General features: G+C 43.8%; 1 protein-coding gene across 6 annotated transcripts in view; it reads left to right on the forward strand.

The window, feature by feature from the left end:
* tmem108 (transmembrane protein 108) overlaps positions 1-13,326 on the forward strand; it is a 53,372-nt gene extending 40,046 nt beyond the window's left edge. For 5 of the 6 annotated variants that reach the window (XM_064330984.1, XM_064330983.1, XM_064330985.1 and 2 more), the window contains 3 exons: positions 7,228-8,517; positions 9,210-9,364; positions 11,424-13,326. In XM_064330984.1, the coding sequence (XP_064187054.1) occupies positions 7,228-8,517; positions 9,210-9,364; positions 11,424-11,540 (1,562 nt within the window). In that variant the 3' untranslated portion in view covers positions 11,541-13,326. Of the gene's footprint in view, positions 1-7,227; positions 8,518-9,209; positions 9,365-10,604; positions 10,658-11,423 lie in introns of all 6 variants that reach the window. The other variant, XM_064330987.1, reaches the window with a different exon arrangement.
* Positions 13,327-14,107: the final 781 nt, after the last annotated feature.

Consider the following 14,107-nt stretch of genomic DNA (forward strand, 5'->3'; position numbering starts at 1 on the left):
CAATCATCTGTCGTGAGTTTCTCATTGAAAATCAGCCTCTCACTTGAAAAGAAGCGGTCTAATGGAGAGGTGTCCTTCACTGTGCCCAGGATGTTTAATTAGCATGTAAACCTACAGTGTGATTGAGAAATGAAGCCTGTATCACACCACATAAAGGGAAATACAAACAGCCAGCCAGAGGGGCTGCGGACTTTCAAGCATTTCATTGGGCTTGGTCGTTTGTGTGACTGCGGTATATGGCAATGTTTGGCACAGCAAAGACCCCCCCGCCCCCCCCCCAACCCCCCGTCCCCACAGCCTGTAAAGGCTGATAAGCCAGTCCCTCGCTACGGTGGCCTTTTCTTTCTTGCTAGAATAAAACAAAGGCGCCGTTTTGGTCTAAAAGGCAATTACACTTGAATTTTTGTCGGGGAACCGAGCGAGGCGGGGCCGCCAGACACAAATGGGCCGCTCTCCTTCTCGTTTAGCTGCGTGGTCCCTTGCGTTTGCCGCTCCACCGGTGCGTGTTATCGCACTGCATTCTCTAACATTGCCTTGTGTGCCACTTGGCCTGTCCAACATTCAGGCTCACAGCATGCTTTGCTGTCATATCATGCATTGGGGTGCAACCGTGTTCCTATTTGTTCTCTCATGCACACCATGGCATGGAGACATTCACACTAGTGTGGCACTCATTTGATGTTACCGCAACACCGTTTTCGGATGTATAATGTCTTCTGCTGTATTATCAGTTGTGTTGTGTTACAGTTCATGCATGGAAAAGTACTGATTGCTTTTAACATCATGTTCCGAGTACAAATATCACTGATTATACTTGAGCAGTAGTGGGGGAATTACTCTGAAACCAGAAGAAAGCCCTCCAGTATGTGCTGTGCCCAGTAGCTTCTCTGGCGTACGGTCACTATTTAGGCGCAAACTCACGCGGATGCTCACGCCTCTTGGTGCTCAGTTTGAGCAGCGAGTGAGACCGTAAGCATGGCAGGGACAGCTCTCGCACGCCCCCAGCCCTCCTCAGACGTGACCCGGTGCCCTGAGGCGCTCAGCTCCGTGTGGGCGAGCTGGCGTTAGCGTGCTGACTCAACACCAGATGCGCAGAGGATAACCTTTGATGGATGAGTGGGCTTACTTTCTCTCTTTCTGCCTCCTTCTCTCGCAAACATACACAGAGATATTTTAAATAGAGTTTATCATCTTTAGAAAGCCGTGCATATTTCTTTCAAGGTTGGGATCCACTCCATTTTAAATCCAATTCACAAAATGAACTGGAATTCAGTTAATGAACTGAAAAATCATCATTGAACATGATGGCCATTTTCCAATTCATGAATTGGATTGGAGTTCATTTTGTGTAGACGAAGTGTTTGCTAATTACTATGAAAATGAATGTCATTATGTTGTTTCAGGGGTTAGGAAGATTAGATTGAGTATTTGAACCAGTGCTGGGACTAATAGAGTTCCACTGAAGGTCAAGGCATTGATAGGGGAAAAGAGCGTGGCTCTGGGAGTTGTGATAGACTCCCTGGTGCGAAAAAGGCTGTGAGTGGGAGGGGAAATCAATGCTTTAATATCTCACACAGATGTAGGGGGACATGATGATTGTTGCATGTATGCTGGCTTTCCTCAGACCTCAGTCTATTAACTGAGGAGGGTGGGTGTTGGGTCCCAGAAAATAATACTGCTGAACTGTGTGTATATGTGTGTGCGTGTGTGCGTGCGTGCATGCGTGTATATATGTGTGTGTGTGTGTGTGTGTGTGTGGGGCGGTGTGTATGGCCACTTCTTCCTATAGGGCTTTGTTAAAACATGTCTTTTGATCATGTGAAACACAATTTTATTTGTGTACATGTCATTTATTAAATCTGACAAAAAAATATGACTATTTAATGGCATTATGGCAAAAATATGTGAAGATATAGCATGTGAGTGTATTTGTGAAGCAATATCATTGCTTTAAAAATAAATGTCAGTACATGTTTAATCATTTCTGTTCACCCACCCACCCTACCCTTTATGTGTTTATTTTTGCATATGCATATGCTTTTTTATTAGTGTTATCATATGTATATCTGCATATTGCTGAGTCTAAATAAATCATTAATGAAAGTGTAAGAAGGTCTCCCAGCACAACAGGTTACATTATGACAACCTATAAAAGCGGCATTAGTCAATAAACACTCAAAGGCGTGTTGGTACTACAAAGCGATGCAACACTTCAGAGGTCGGTATAAACTGAAAAGGCTTTTGATGACAAGAACTTGAAAGCCATTTTTCATCTTTTAATAATTTGAGATTTTTTAATAGAACATGATGTTGGTTCGTGAAGGTCCTCCCCTCTCCCCCCTCCCTGATGAATGCAAATAAACATGTTTATCTCAGAGAAATAAGTGCCTTAGCTCCGGTCGAGGGCTTAGCCAGGAGAGGCACTGCCTCAGAATCGGATGAAGCCGGAGATAAGGCTCCCGACAGGCTGAATAAATGTTTGGGAAATCGCTACCCGTGTATCTGGCGTACAGCGGGGGGAGATTGCCTCAGATGTTAGCAGCCCCCGTTTGTTGTGTGTTGGTGCTCATGCTTTATTCACGACCCTCGCAGTGTTTCAGAGTGGATCCGTTCCTCACGCGGATGGGGAACGAGACTGAGGACGGACGATGCCGCGGCCGCCACGTTGGCGCTCCCCTCCTCCCCAGCCATCTATCCCGAGCGGGACATTATTGACTGTAACACGAGGCTTGGGGAGTACTTTGTGTGCTTGGTGCTGTGCTAGCAGTAAGCTCAATATTCCAGCTCAGACAGGTCTCCCTTTTCTCTGTAACACTTACTATGGCAGTAAATACAAAAAATGTGAACAACAAAAATGTTGGGCAAGGTTGTATGTGATTGGTTAATGTTACATTCTGTTAAAAACGTAGGTTGGGGGGTCTCGTGGATGACGTGTTCTGTTATGGCACTGTTCTAGCGCTTCAGTGGCCCCCCCACAATCTTGTTTTGAATCCAGCCTGTGCAATTTCTGTCTATGGCAGGCAGCACTGCAAGGTGGCACATTATTGACACTAGCATTGCCCAGGGAAGGTTTTGCTTTTCAGAAAATGGTCAGAATATGTGTTGTAATGTCTGAAAATGAAAATGCTGTATTTGTAAGCAGTGGTATAAGAAAGGACAGAGTGTCCCGTTCCAAGTGTGGCAGACAGTACGGTGATAATAGTCTTTTAATTCACCACTGACTTCATCTGTTTTGCCAAGAATGTGCTAGCGGAGATGAGGAAAATCAACACGTTCCTCTGGATTGCTTGGAAATCAATTGAAAACCAGAACCAGAGCAGAGATTGGCTTGGCCAGGGGAACAAGTGCGGAGGAAGAGGCAATTAGAAGGCCAAGGGCTCTGCCATTTCCAAATAGTCCCTGAGGACTGGGGCGAGGGAGAGTCAAGCAATAAATCACTGGCTCTCATCCACGTTATCTGGCTGGTTACGGGCTGGGACGTGGTTTGTGCATTACGTACGTGACGCATGCTTGTGGTTTCTCAGACAGGTCTGCATATGCAAGAGAAGAGCACCCGCATTAATGTGGAGTGTATGATTTATGGCGGCCCTGTCCCGTCCATAATGCTGTGCTGGTACGTGCATAGGGTGTGTTTATACCCATTAGTGCTGCACTGTATATGCATGAGAGTCACACGTCGAGTTGGGAGAGTCCACTGGCCTTAACCATGGACTAAATATATTAACCAGATACTGTGTATTTGTTTGGTCGAGAAACTGATGCATATTGATGAAGCTTTATTTAGTCATAACCTTGGCAAAAGCAGCTTTTGAATTCAATTGCTTCGAGGAACGTAAATGGAGCGAAAGAGTGGAATACGACTAATAAGGTATAAGACTGTTTCTTTAATAATTAAGACTAATGCTTTTTAGGGTTATTAGTGTAAGACAACTTGGCATGAAAAGGGCTTGTGCAAGGGCTCCGTATCATGAAATGAGAACGAGTGAATGTCAGACCTGCTTTTGCGGAAGGCATATCTGAGGGTGAGTTTAAAACATTGTGGAGATGGAAAGAACAGGAAAGGCATACATTTACCAATCATCCTCTCACAGCAAATTTGACTGTTTATCCTGGAACTATAACTGTGAGATTATTCCACCTCAGTTTTCAGACATAAACAAATAGATGTTTTTTACTCAATTCTGCCACCCAGTTAAGTTTTAGCTACCTCCTGCTTTAGTGGAGGAGGCAGCCCCACCCTTTTCTTATATTTGAGAGGCACTATATCCTTTGAACTTCTCCACAACATTTTGTAGTGAGGAAAAGGGCTGCAGTTTGTGGGAGAGGAGGGAAGTGTAAAATTTACAAAACTCTTTTTGTAAATTTTTCTATGGTTTGCCTTGCACGCTATGATGAGTGCAAACGATTAGCAATATTTTGCAATGGCCTTTGAGATACATTTGCTTCCGATTCATGGTTGTACCATAAATAGAGCTCCATATCTGAGAGTGACGTACTTATGAATGGTTGTCACACCATAGTACACAATCGCCATAGTTACAGCGCTCTACAACTGGGATTTCAGTGTAGCACCATTTCACTTTACAAAACACCTTACGACATTTTCCTCATTTGAACACCCTGATGTCAGGTCCCAGCCTGGGTGGCCCATGGACATTTGGGGCTGATCCTAGACTCCAATCACCAAAGCTCCCATCTTTCTCTCTCTAGCCCACTCTCCCTTCCCCCAGGAATGGAAGCTATGTTACCATGGCAACAGAAGCAGCACCTTGGTGAAACAATGACTGTGACACCTGATTCGGTGGCATTGAAACTCTGCATGTGTGTTTTCTGAGCAAATGTGAGATGCAGGTCTGGGAAGTGAAAGCAGATTACAATGATCTATACACCTGTGATACACTAGACCATGGACACATTCTGTAGAATGCATTATGTTTTGAACAGGATTTATCTTTGAGTGGGCACAATGCAGCAACTCCAAACTGTCCCGATTTAGATGCTAATGTGGACACTGCAAAATGTGTATGAACAGGAAGGAGAGAAGGAAGCATACCACACAAGGCTTTTTTCCTGCTTAGCTGCGTAGTCAAATCCCTGGTCCGTACCCTCTCAGACAGGACAGGTGCTGCGGGTGACACAGACACCTGTTCCTACCACCTGTCCTTATGTAATTCTACTCTGAGCATCTCAGACCAGAGCCAGCGTAGGCCAACAGGAGGGCAGTTCCAGTCTCTCTCAGCTGCGACAAACCTTCCTGGGGTATCCAGCCTTAAGGTTGAAGCCACACATCCTCCGACGAGTAGCCAATTTGTAATCACCTCCATTCGTTTTCAGTGAGAGCCGATCCTTCGCGTCCACAAGGCATGGTAACATGAGGCTAGATGGCAGCAGAGTGACCGGAAGGACGGGGAACATGGTGTGATAACCAATCAGATTAAAGATTTGACGTGTGAATTGTACCCTATTTAACAATTAGATCACGCCCACAAGCGACCGATTGTGGGAGGCGACAGCGATGCCAAGCGATCTCATTGGAGGATGTGTGGCTTCACCCTAACACTCCCTCAAAACACTCCCCACTCTGTCTGCCCCCTTTATTGGGCCAGTGCTGGTGGGGTTACCCGGAATGTTCTACCAGTACGTGCTTCCGCACGCTTATCTACAATGGTGTACGTATGCTGTGGGTCCTACACTCTCACAAGAGCCCTGCAAAATAGAGCAATATAAACTAGGCCTAGTTTGTCTAAATTCTGCCTAACCAAATTTTTTTATATTCTCTGATTCCTCGAAACAATCTCTTCTGCTTGATCTCTGAGATAATCTCCAACAGTCTCTCTCCCTCGTTCCCTGCCAACAATGGGGTGTGAGTGCTTTTCATGCGTTTCTTGTTATAAGCATATTTGTTTGTGTCTAGTCCTGGACCAGGCCTACGTAATGCTCATTTAGATTTTGTGGTCTTTCCAGTGCTTTATTTTCAGAATTGAGCGCACGTATCGACATTCTGAGGCCATAATGGAATGTGTAATTCATGTGTTCGTATTAGGGCAGGATAATTGCGCTTGTACGCAAGTGGACGAAGGGGAAAATGTGTTAATGTGTTTAATTCCCTCTGTCTGATGCCATCTTTCAAATTGTTGAATTTTGTACAAGTCTAATCATGCCACATTTGAAATGTGCAGATCTGATACCAATGTGTTGTTTTGACCCCCCACAGTTCTGAGGGAACCAATCAGGATTTTAGTGATTTTTTGTGTATGTTACTTTCGCATAAGAGAGTCTGTTTTGTTATTACATGTCTGTATACTAAAAACAATTTTGAAATAACTGATTTTATTATTCGCTTGTATGTTATGCACTTCAGAAAAATCTACATGCCTCTCTATATGCATATTTTCTATAAATAGCTTCAGAGGCAGCTCGTATTCATCAGGACATTAATTTGCCTATCTTGGATGTTAGGCCAGTGTCTGGAAGATTATTGCGGCACTGAGAGACTGTAACTCAGGGAAATTGATTGGACACAATCTTTAAATTACCAACCCTCTTTACCAACTGTCAGTCATGCAAGGTCAATGTTTTTTTTGTGCTGTCTTCCACAACATGGAAAGAAGACAAAAACAAAAGCCACTAACAATGATGTTGAGTATTGAATGCATATGAAGGTTAGTGAAGCTGTCTGTTTAAACCAAGCATGTAATAACACCAGCACTACAGGACAAATTAAGTTAATTAAGCATTGATGTGGCTTAATAGATAGAAGACAAGGCAATGAAGATCTCCATGAGCTAATAAACAGCCATCAGCTCCCAGCCGGTTAATTCGGTTGTGAGACCTAATTGTTTTTCTACACATGACTTGGTAAATGGAGGAATCATGGGAGAGAGTCTGGTAGCCTTGGGAACATACATGCCCTTGCACATACACACACACTTACATGCTCAGAGGGTGTGGAAATGGCTTTAATGGAGAAGGGCAGTTATGATAAAGGTTAAATGAGGTAAAAGGCACCAGATGGAGCTTAGTACTGGTGCAAACCTTGTCGATTGAGGCAGCTTTAATGACACCTTAAACAGCCCTTTGAGTACCTGGAAAATCAGCTTAATTTAGGTTTAACTGAGGCACCACCTTGCCCAGAAATCTGCCTCCCTGAAATAACTGTCTGTTATTTATCTCTCTCTCTCTCTCTCTCTCTCTCTCTCTCTCTCTCTCTCTCTCTCTGTCTCTCAGGTGTTCTAGTGATCCTGGCAGCGCCAGCGGGACTGCTGTCCTCTGCACAGGAGCTGTACCCCAGCCGAACGCCTCAGGAATCCATCTCCATGGTCAAGCAGAGCCCATCTCCTGCCTTCCCATTGGACCTTGTTGCTTGGGAGGAGGGGTCAAGCAGCGGGACCTTGGACACCAGGGGCAGCCACCTGCTGACCGGCAGCATTCAGCCCACCGTGGCCTTTGTGGCATCCAGCTCCCCATACACGAGCGCCGATGAGGCGACTCCAGCCCACTCAAACCACTCCATGGGCACTGACACAGCGACCCCGGTCAACGCTGCCATTTCTTTCAACTATGATGGGCCAGGGAACAGACTCACCTCTTCCCCTGGGAGATCTGAGAGCACAGGGCCCTCTCTGTCCCCTCTGCCCATCCCCCGTGAGGGACGAGGGGACGCCCCGGAAACCGTGCAGACGGAAATCCCAGACGCCGCGTGGACTACACCCATCGAGGAGTCGAACGCGGAAGAGCCAACGGATTCCAGCGAGCCTTACATCACCACCGAGCTGCAGCCCTCCTCCTCCTTCCCCTCCCTGTTTTCCTCTTCCTCGTTTGCCTCTTTGGACCGGATGCTCAAAGAGCCTGCCGAGACCACGCCCAAACTGGCCCCTCCCCACGCCATCACCCTGCGGGAGTTGCGCTCCTCCCCACCTGAGGGCCCCACTAGCCCTCAGTTAGGGGAAGAGGAGAGCCCCACTCCTCCTCTGAACTCGCCCCCCGCATCCATCCCTCCAGCCTCCTCCTCTCCCTCTGCCTTCCCCAGCCTCGGCTCGGCTCTCATGTACCCCACTGCTGTGACAGAGAGGGACCCTACTGCACTCAGCACTACAGACAGTGTAGGCGCCCCAATTAATGCCACAGGCTCAGACGTACCTAGGTACACTACAGACTCGCTTGGCAATGCCACAGACTTACTTAGCAACGCAACAGACTTGCTTAGTAGCAACACCACAGACTCGCTTACCAATGCCTCGCACACTCTTCAAAGTTCAGAGGGCAATGTTACAGACGAACATTCGGGTTTTTCGTCCAGCTCTGTTGGGAATGGCTCCTCGACCACTGAGCCTGCCTCCACTGCCACCGGCAACTTCCTCAACCAGCTGGTTCCTGCGACCACACCAGGCCCCCATGGACCCAGCAACCACTCAGACCCTGTTCTGGGCCCCCAGCACCCTCATGCAACCATCTGCCTGGGCAAGATGGACATAGTGTGGATTGTGCTGGCCATCAGCATACCCGTCTCCTCTTGCTGTGAGTACAGTTATCTAGCTGAGTGGTTGTTGTTGTACTATTGTATTAGGAAAAATCTAGGCCAGAAAGTGTATCCTAATTTCTTGGCATGATTTTAATTTCTTTCAATTAATATTTATTGTATTATTTTACATTCATAACAACAGAGTTTGGCAAAATTATGGGAGGGAATTCTTTTATTAAGGAGCAACTAAAGAATGGTGTCCAAGCATGGGTTGCAAAGAGTTGTTATGATCTTCCTCTTTATGGAAAGCAATAGAACAGATTCCAAACTATCCACCCGAGGAGACATACTTTATAGTTCTCGCTGTCCCAGATTTACACAAGTTTTGGATGATCTGAAGTTATTTCAGGTTAGCTAATTAAGCACCAGGTGCAATCCTACAGTAACATCTGCTCAGATATCTGTACTGCACAGTTCAGCCATTCAGACCTATTAAGCAACAGCCTCAATCTCCACATAATTTCTGAACTCATCGGCAATGGTGGAGCAAGATGGTCTTAACACTCACATATATAATATTGAATCCAATATCTCAGACTGGATTTCTGCTACCAAGGTTTCTATTAAAATGCAGGTGTCCAGTTCCACCACACAGAGCTCTGAATGGACAACATGAATGCTTATCAGTGGACCAACTCGAGCTCAGTCATTGGTCACTCATGGCTGCTGTGCCTCCCGTTCCACACAGCTGTGCTCCTGACTGTGTGCTGCATGAAGAGGAAGAAGAAGGCCTCCAGCCAGGAGAACAACCTGAGCTACTGGAACAATACCATCACCATGGATTACTTTAACCGGCATGCTGTGGAGCTTCCCCGCGAGATCCAGTCCCTGGAGACGGCCGAGGTAGGGCTCGCATCTGGTGGCAACGCTGTGGCAACTACTGTCTAGTGAGATCCATCAGAGCTTTTATTCTAGGTTCTGTTTGCAGCATAGTAACAAGCTCTCTAGCTGTTCGTGATTCAATTATATGGATTAAATTTAGAAAGCTTATACCCATTACTTGGGGTTTTGCTGTTGTTCCTTGTAAAATCAGCAAGATGCCCCGTAACCTTTTATGAAATGAAAATTAGGAGATCCAGTAATTGTTATTTGGCTATTAGGTGATTGCTGTTTTTTATTCTTACATTCAATTTGTTTGAAGCTACCTGGCATTTTGCCAAACTGAATTTCAGCAGTTGTCCTCCAGGTGCCTCTGTAGGCATTCTATGCTAGCCTATGGAATACTGCGTCTTTAGAACACTGGACATTTCATCTGTGTTTTACGTTAATTCACTTGCATTCTAATAAAAATAACTATTATTCCATTATATGCCATAATGAAATTATGCTGCCCCATTTTACTATTTTTTAAAAAAGACTTCAGAATTTCTGTATTTATAGAACGCAGTGTATTTTCCTGGCATTTTGACTATTTTTTCCTAAGTTAATGTGACCACTGATGCTAGCTGTTGTGGCAATCCAGGGCTAGGGTTCAAAACCGCTCTTTGAGAGTTGATTACAGAAATGTGCTGCTAAGGTATTGTATTCTAATTGCAATAGCAATTCTAAAATTCATTAAGTAAAATGAAACAAAAAAACGCCAGATAGAATACAAAGTTGCGTGTTTGATTAGAGGCACCATAATTAGGACCTGTTGTGACTAAGGGTCTGTATATCCACTATAACTGGGCTTCCTCCTGTAGCCTGCAGCAGCCTCTGCTGTTCAAAATGCAGTATTGCATTTCAGAGCCTAATAAGTTGCTGAATTGTACAACCATCTCGCTTGCTGCATCCAGGTCCGAATGGTGTAACTGGGCTTTGGGGGGAAAAAATGTAGCCTACATCTTCCATGGTATCTGAAGTAATATATATTATGCTACTTCTACATCTTCTGAATTGATTGAATTTGGCTTTCTCTGTCATTGTAATTTCCTGGGGTCTCGTTGACATTTTTCATTAGCCTTACTGCTCAAGTTTCATTTTCCTTTTTTTTGTGATTTTGTTATGCACTTCTTCTGCGTTTACCAGCACATTCATTGATAATGTCTCCATTTCCTGGTCTTGTGTGTTTCACTCTGTCCATCCTTCTCCACTGGTGGTACAGAGAGCACGTGATGTCAAGGGAGGGACGTGTCTGGGGTGTACTTGGTGACACAGGTGTTCTCTCGTCGCTATGTCTGTCTGTAGTGTTTCTGCTTCTGCTGAAGTCACTCGTCCGTAGCTAACACAATGTGTCCTTACAGTGTTTCAACAAAGTCACTGCTTTTGTACAATATCGATCAATGCTAATTTAATTCTGCATAGTAGTGGTCAATTATGTCCTGTGCTGAAGCTCTGCTAGTCTTTAGAGTTGTCTTTTTAATTAGCTTAGCTTTTAATTAGTGATTTTTCCTGGTCTACAACAAGGGGAGGTGCTATATCCTAATTCCTGCAATGAGTCAATGGGGAGACTCGGGAGTGTTCATAATGAGAAAAGTAATGTAAATTACACCTTGTACATGAAGAGTGATGATCAATGAGTGTGAGCTGGCCTTGACTGAGTCCAGATCAGAAGCTGACATTTTAAGTCCCAGGAATGTGCAATTATTTCAATGCATAATTTGTTTAATTACCTTGGAAATTAAGTAAAAGAATCATCATTAGCATCAAATATCAATTTCACCTTCCTCTGAAAGTAACCTGAATCTTGTTTTGATGATTCAACTTATTTAAATTTATGGGTAAGCAGAAATGGCTTTGACAGTCATAAACCTAAAATGAATTTGGCAAGTCTATTAATCCAAGTCCTCCTTCTGTGCTCTGCAATGATAAACAAAATCACAGCACTACAAGGCCACAGCATGGCTGAAAGAGTGTTATAGTGTTTGACGGGAAGATCATTGGTTTATACCTCACAGTTACTGAATTTATGTTTGTGTTCCAGGAGCAGGAGACCAGTTTGCCCCCTAATGGAGACTACAATGAGAGTGGTATGGTGCTGGTCAACCCTTTCTGCCAAGAGACGCTCTTCATCAACCGAGACAAGGCCTCCAATATCTAGAGAGACTCTGGCAGCCATGTTCTTGTGGAAATAAATGAGGCCGACTCAGAAAGAGTGTCCACTGCTTTACCCTTTTTTTTTGGCTATGGTTGTTAATCATTTTTATATATGTGGTAAACTTTCAGAGACAGCGCTTTATATATAAACATATAAATTAATTAATAAAACAAACGCTATTTACTATGAGGGTGTGGCAGCATATTTTTCTGATGTAGATTTTCTATGACTGCTTAATTGTGATAAAGGTTTTTATGTCTTTTTAAAAAAACGAAAAGAAAAAAAAACTATGTTTGGTTTTGGTTTACTACAATTGTTTGGTGGTGAAAACATTTGTAGCCGCCTAAATTGTGTTAGAAAGAAATATAAGATGTATAATTTTCAATGATCTAACCCAAAACATTTCTAAGATTAAAAGCCTGTTGAACTTGAAACTTGTGTTTAAATATTCACGTGGACGCTGAGAACGGTTAGCTAGTTTTAAAAGTTTAGCTGTAGTTGGGCAGTTCCTACAGACAGAGGGTGAGTCTCAAAGCTATTGTAGAAGATGGCATGGGTGTGATAACCAAGTTCTACTCAAGCCCAGTCCAATAGGGCCATGGTCGGCAGAATTATGCCCTAGCTGGGTGTTTATGCTTGACTGAACAGCTTTAGCTCACCTCTTCTGTTCTTGAAAATCAATTCAGTCATAGCCCTGAAGGTAAAGGTATGGTAGTCCTGCAATAGCGAGAGAACCTTATTGTTGAACAGGACAGTAGATAGCTAGGGAGTCTCTGAGAGTCATAAAGCTGTGGGACATCAGCACGGGATGATCAGGAGGAGTCCTGCCCTATACATTTCACCAGCCTGAAGAATATCAGAGGGACTCAGTCCCTCTATCAAAAAGCCCTTAAAACTGTTGTTGTTTGTTCTGTACCGTTGTATGTCCTGTAGTGTGTCGCTTGTTGATGTTCTGTGTGCGCTGGCGCGTTTGTGTGTGTGTGTGTGTGTTTGGTACCTGAGAGGAGGCAGTGTCTGGAATAGACACAGGTTCCAGGGTTGGTAAAGATGGTGGGATCTCCTAATAAACAGGCCATAAACAACCCTGACACTTTTTCCACTCATAAATCCGTACCAGAGAAAATTATGATAATTACTGTCCTGTGTGCTTTTTGAATGTTGATTGATGGCTGTAATAGAGGTAATAGATATTAATGACCAATAAAACTGAGAGTACATTTTGTTTGCCAATTACCATAAACACCTACAGTGGACCAAGAGGCTTAGCAATGAGGTCACCAACAGAAACCACAGTATTTTTCAAATTTCAATAATGAGGGCGGTCTGGGCTCGTTATCAGCCAGTCCATATTATCAGTAATACACCTTACCTTAATCTCAAGATAGAGAATGAAGTTTCCAAACATACATTAAAACTTTTATTATCAATTCAACTTTTTTTTCTTATATTGCGTCATTTTTCTCTCAGTAATATTTTTTGGGTGGTAAAATAATAGTCCTTTTAATTGCTTGTCCCTCAGCTTCTCACTCATTGCTAAGGATCAGGTCAACGGTGGGCCTCTGTGCTTGAGACCTAGTGCATGTGTGTGATTTGCTTCTGTGGGAAGTACTGAGTTGCAAGAAGGTGTAGTATCACGTAAGATAATTGTGTTTGTTTTCATGAATAAATGTTTTGCCGAGCTGAGCGTGTGGCAGGGATAGATGAACTTGTATCCGACAGCAAGCCTTTTTTTATTGTAGTATATACACTGTACTTTTTAATGCTGAGCAATAAAAAGAAAAAAGCTTTGTATGGTGTGTCTTTTTCACTAAGCTGACCATTTTGATGGACGCATATCAACTGGGTTCCACTAGAAAGAAGGAATAATACTATTTTTTTGTATTTTTTTGATAGAAAAATTGTGTTTGAGGTCAAAACACAGGTATCTATATGCAATCAACTGAGCAAGCAAGAGAATTCTTCAGCACTCGCAACAAACTTAACATTTAACCCAATGAATTCTATGCAGAGGGTCTCAGAGATACAATTACCTCTTAGTGACTCAGAACTGAAACAGGGACATAGCACAATAATTGCTTAACACAATCCCACCCATATTTGTATATTTATATAGATTACTGTAATAGTGTTCACAGCTTTGTCAGCTGGTGAAGGCCAATGGTGCCCATAGGGTGAGTGAACAGTTTCACTCAATTTTAGCTATTAAGTGCAAACTGAAAGTAACAAATTACAAAGAAAACAAAGAAAGTAAGGTGCAGTGTCCTTCTTTATAGTGTGTCAGTTTGTTGCCCCACCATGGTACAGTCTGTTTTCGGGCTTTATCAACCAGAAACACAGAGGAAATGAGCCACACAGAAATAGCACAGGGTAGAAGCATCCACCAAGCCCATGAGATGTGATGACAATACAGTTTCCACAAACAGGTACTGTACAGTTGTCAGCTGTTTTATTTGCAAGCAGTATTGTGGACTCATCTGTGGTGTGGGGGTAGGGTAATCGGGGAGGGAGTTTGTAGAGCCATCGGTTGGGAGTCCCAATCAGTGGAGCTTTCCTGGGAAGTCCTTTGGATT

The sequence above is a fragment of the Anguilla rostrata genome, chromosome 4, assembly GCF_018555375.3.
Source record: "Anguilla rostrata isolate EN2019 chromosome 4, ASM1855537v3, whole genome shotgun sequence".
Lineage (NCBI taxonomy): Eukaryota > Metazoa > Chordata > Actinopteri > Anguilliformes > Anguillidae > Anguilla > Anguilla rostrata.